The sequence below is a fragment of the Cynara cardunculus genome, assembly GCF_001531365.2.
Source record: "Cynara cardunculus var. scolymus isolate 2C chromosome LG 12, CcrdV1, whole genome shotgun sequence".
Taxonomy (NCBI): domain Eukaryota; kingdom Viridiplantae; phylum Streptophyta; class Magnoliopsida; order Asterales; family Asteraceae; genus Cynara; species Cynara cardunculus.
The window spans coordinates 38,241,478-38,246,079 of record NC_037539.1 but is presented as its reverse complement, the minus strand read 5'-3'; the positions used below and the strand labels follow the sequence as shown (position 1 = coordinate 38,246,079).

Below are 4,602 nucleotides of genomic sequence, written 5' to 3'. Positions count from 1 at the left end.
TACATTTTTCCGGGGCCCCCAACCCCAATCAAAGCTGTTACTCTAACAAATAAAATCTGTTGAAATCAATCAAAAAAACCAAAAAAGTTATTCGAAATCGACAAAAACACTAAAAAAATCCTTCGAAATCAACCAAAAAACTTTAAAATTCCCTCGAAAACGTTGTAATTAGGTTAAAAACACATCGGACGATTTTGCGGGTTTTTAGTCTACCTTAAAGGTGACCCCACTAAACAAAAATCCTGGATCCGCCACTGCTTACAAACACGTCTTTTCGATCGTACCCTACCTCAGTTTGATTCCTTCCATGTGCATCTGGGTCATCATGGAAGATGACCGGAGAAGGGTAATTGTTGGAGTGAGTTCGTTGTGAGTTAAGGGGAGGGATACAGAAGGGGATGGGAGAGGTGGAGTGGCCGTGAGTGCAGGAGTTTCTTTATGGATGGCTCTCAGCGGTGATCGCCGGAGACGGGATGTAACCGCCGGAGAAGAAAAGGCCGCTGTTAGAAGCAGGGACCAAATCCAGTCGTTTTTACAAACCACGATGACCAAACTGTAATTTTAAAACTGTGGGGACGGAAAGTATTATTTTTGAGAAACGAAAGGGACCAAAAATGTAGTTCATTCTATAATAAACAATTCTGGTCGTGCCCCAATATTTAATCCCTCAAACGGTAAAAACTTAAACCCCAACGATGGCTACCAAGAACCACTCGCCGACGGAGAAGCAGTTGTTTTCGATTCAGATGTAACATCCTTCTTAAACCCTAGATAAACCCTAGAAGCTTAATCGAATTAGATGCTCTGTGCTTCGAATCGCTTGAAACGAGCAGTTGTTCCTCGATGGAAGAACCCTAACTTGTTATGCATTTCTTCCTTCTTATCTAGTCCTTGCAACTATCGGACTATTGATCGTGGAGGATTGGTTAAGACACTCCATTTATCAATTTCTTATTTCCTGAACACTGTAAGTCGTTCTTTGTACAAAACTTTACATTTTCCAGTTCCATCTAGGGGTTTTCTGTCTTGAAATCCATTTCTGCTTAATGGTGGTTGAAATCGATTTCTCATTTGCCATATGTATATAACTGTACTAGGGTTCTTTTTTGCATTTGATCGACAGGACTTGGATGGTGAATATATTCAAAGCCTGATGGTCTTTGTAAACTAGGATGTTTGTTAGAGTAATTAACCATTCCTCCATCTCCAAAAGAAAAAGAAAACTCTAGATTTGACTTCATCAAATGGTTCATTTTTCCACTTCAGACTTGTGGTTTAGTTATGCCGAAAAAATTGATGACATTCATATATATGAAAAGTATTAAGAGTAGAAACATTTTGGAGGTAGTAAAATCTATAAGTGAGTAACTTTCTTGAGCTTTTCTTGAAAACTAGCTCCGTTGTGAAAATGGCCACAATGGATTATAGTTTGAAGGAGTGAGTGATGTTGGATAGATTGTAGAAACATAAATGCACAAACAACCCTTATATTTGGCTCTTCATTTCCAAATTTGCTTATTCTTGCAAAGGGAAAATCATGTAGTACGAGCACACACACATATATTAAAGGTTTGGAAAGTAGGTTTGGATCTCTAAAGTTCTAAGTGGATTCTTTTCTAGAAAGAGGGGGTAGGTGGAATGATATGAAACTGAAGATTCTTATAACAAGGGGTACTTTTTTAATGTTTGTTTGTAATATTCTTTTTTGTTTTGGGGTGTGTGTGTTGGGGTGGAGTTTGAAATTTAGGTGGCATGCCGTTGAATTCTCGTTGCTACTAGGAATCATGGCTGCCTAGCATTTAAATTCTATCCCATTCTAGGAATCATGGTAATGAGGACTGCTTAATACCGTTTACATCTTTGGTTCTAACCCTAGATATTGGCCATAATTTATTGTGTTGTTAAACCAATCTTGCTTCTGTTGAAAAACAAGGCTTTTTTTGGGTACAAAATGCAACTTATTGATCTCATGCTTACAAGGGATTTCTATAAATGCAGAAGTATATATCATCAAACCCGGTTAAAGTCCAATGGATGTGTCCACTATATTTCACACCAAGCATCTGCACATTCAGAAGTCGTTCATTGGTAACAGAAGCATCAGTTGAGGAGGAGGAAGTGGCGTATCAAGTTTTGGGTGAAATTGTTTCTGAATTACAGAAATGTCCAAGTTCCGTCATGGAATCGTGTACTAATCACATTAGTAAACTCTGCAGAAAGAAAAAGCTACGAGCAGCTGCTAAGCTGCTGCAATTATTGCGTGATGAGCATGCCATCAATAGTCTGCCAGCTTATAATCTCCTTCTGGCTGTAGCGTGCGAAGAGAATGATACAGGGATTGTGTCCCTTATTTTTAAAGATATGTTAGTTAACCATCTATTGATGAATTCAACTACTTATTTTAATGTTGCCAAGGCTATTTCCAAGAGCAACGATTTAACCTTGGTGCTAATCTTTGTCAAGGAAATCTTGGAACTGATTTGTACAGGAAGCGTGACGGTTGTCAACAGGATTATCTATGCATTTGCAGATTGTGGACATGTTCATAATGCTATACTTGTATTTGATCACATGAAGAGTCTGAAATGTGAACCAGATTTGATTACTTATAACACGATGTTGGGGATATTTGGTAAAACCGGACAAGTGGACGAGATGCTAAATGTGTTTGCTTCCATGAAAAAGGTGAATATAGCCCCGGATATTGTATCCTATAATACCTTGTTAAACAGCTTGAGGAAGGTTGGCAGATTTGACTTTTGTGTAGTGCTTACGGTAGAAATGGGGAAAGTGGGACTGCAGCCTGATTTGAGAACTTACACTGCGTTGATCGAGTGTTTTCTTCGATCAGGTAACATAGAAGAATCATTGAGACTCTTTCAAGACATGAAGCGTGGTCATATCTGCCCTTCAATTTACATTTATCGATCATTAATTAGCAATTTGAATAGACTAGGTAAATCAGAATTAGCACTAAAGTTCTTGGAGGAGATGAATGAATGTGAAGGTGATCTTGTTGGTCCAAAGGATTTTAAACAGAAAAGCAGATAGAAATATATCCTTCATTTGGAACAATTACTGGTTTAGCTTCTCTTGGTATATGAATTTTCAAGTGTCAACAGTGAGCAGACCACCCCTGTAATTCCACAAGATGCATGGTTCAAGCTTCATGGTATTCAAGGTGCAAATCCTCATACTTTCCCAGTGATGTATCTAAATACAATCACTTTTTCACATATGCATGCACACAAACTATTTGCGTTTGCGAGTTCTTTTTCATTCTTTCATGTACTTCTTTTTTCTTTCTTTCTTGTGACAAGTTGAAATAGGAGGAAGAGATGCCATTCAGTGCTATGGTTCTGCTGCTATTCCGATATCGTTAAAGTGATGCTGCAAAAATGGATAGATCGAAGACTTGAGCTCCATGGTATCTTCTTGACTGGTGTGGTAATGGATGAACTAAAGATGACTGAAAGATCACAGTTCAGGATGAATGTTGTGTATAGATCATAACTGTATCTATTTTCTTCACTACCTTTGCATAAAACTTGGTTAGCGGCTGTTTACCTAAATGCTTACCTGGTAAGTGCTTACTGTTAGGAGTCTAACACTATAATTTATTTTATTGGGTAAGGTTGTAGTACATCAAAACGTATTCCGTGAAACAATTTTCTTGGTAAGCGCTTACCCGGGTAAGAGCCGTCCCCCTTACTTACCGGGTAAGACTCTCCATCCTTATCCTCGTTCTTACCGGGTAAGATTCTTGGCCCTTGCCATGTTCATCCAGTGAGGAAAATTATCCGGTAAGTACTTACCGGGTAAGCGTTTAGTAAACGGCCCCTTAGTTTCAATGTGAATCAGTAAGAAGTTGTTGCGCATTTCGTAATTTTCCATCTGGTAGGACAAATTAGAGAAGTATGCAATATTTTTAGCATATGAACCCTGAATTCTTGGAATGAGATTAGAGGTTAGTAATGCATTTTGGTATTCACTCTCTCTCGTTGATTTGCTTGTGAATGTGTAGATAGATTTTGGCAGATGAGGCCCCTATGGTACAAGTGAAGAGGCAATATTGTGTTATGAGTGCACGTGTCCGATATGGGTGTATTTGCATTCCTAGGACCATAATAAGGTTGAGAACCGTTAATCGTGTACATTGTGAAACAAAGCATATTATTTGCATTCCTAGGACCATAATAAGGTTGAGAACCGTTAATCGTGTACATTGTGAAACAAAGCATATGAAAAAATTGTGTTGTTTCATAATGTGAAACATTCCATGTTTTTCAAAATAATCACATTGTGAAGTAAACACTATTTTTCACATGGTTATATGAGACTCCATCATAGTTGACTGGTTTTTGCTTAGTGTGAGAACCCATTCAAGACAACCACTAAGATTTTTTTTAATTAACCTGGATATCCAACTCGTTATACGAACGAGCTGACTAACCCCAGACCGATCACCTGCTTCGTGGATAGCTCGGAGTAGAGATGGCCAAATGGGCCCAGCCCGGCCCGTAACCGTCGGAGGACCGGAACCGGGACCGGTATGGACCGGTTGTGGATTTTAACGTTTTCTAGGACCGAGACCGGTTAAGA

At 38.8% G+C, this 4,602-nt stretch overlaps 1 protein-coding gene across 4 annotated transcripts; it reads left to right on the top strand.

The window, feature by feature from the left end:
• The first annotated feature begins 661 nt into the window (after window positions 1–661).
• LOC112523182 (pentatricopeptide repeat-containing protein At1g11900) lies at window positions 662–3,708 on the top strand. 4 transcript variants are annotated; one of them, XM_025132676.1, is made up of 4 exons: window positions 662–967; window positions 1,999–2,851; window positions 2,957–3,181; window positions 3,321–3,708. In XM_025132676.1, the coding sequence occupies exons 1-3, from the start codon at window positions 800–802 to the stop codon at window positions 3,049–3,051; spliced, it is 1,116 nt and encodes a 371-aa protein (XP_024988444.1). In that variant the 5' UTR covers window positions 662–799; the 3' UTR covers window positions 3,052–3,181; window positions 3,321–3,708. The 4 variants fall into 4 exon arrangements, with proteins under 4 accessions (XP_024988444.1, XP_024988440.1, XP_024988442.1 ...); XM_025132672.1 differs by having other exon boundaries at window positions 1,999–3,181; XM_025132674.1 differs by having other exon boundaries at window positions 1,999–3,181; window positions 3,330–3,547.
• The last annotated feature ends 894 nt before the right edge of the window (window positions 3,709–4,602 follow it).

Bases quoted from the DNA above. Each gene is read 5' to 3' on its own strand.
- LOC112523182 (XM_025132672.1), top strand. From the start codon at position 800: ATGCTCTGTGCTTCGAATCGCTTGAAACGAGCAGTTGTTCCTCGATGG. The intron at 968-1,998 runs GTAAGTCGTTCT...CTATAAATGCAG, and splicing joins TTTCTTATTTCCTGAACACT to AAGTATATATCATCAAACCC.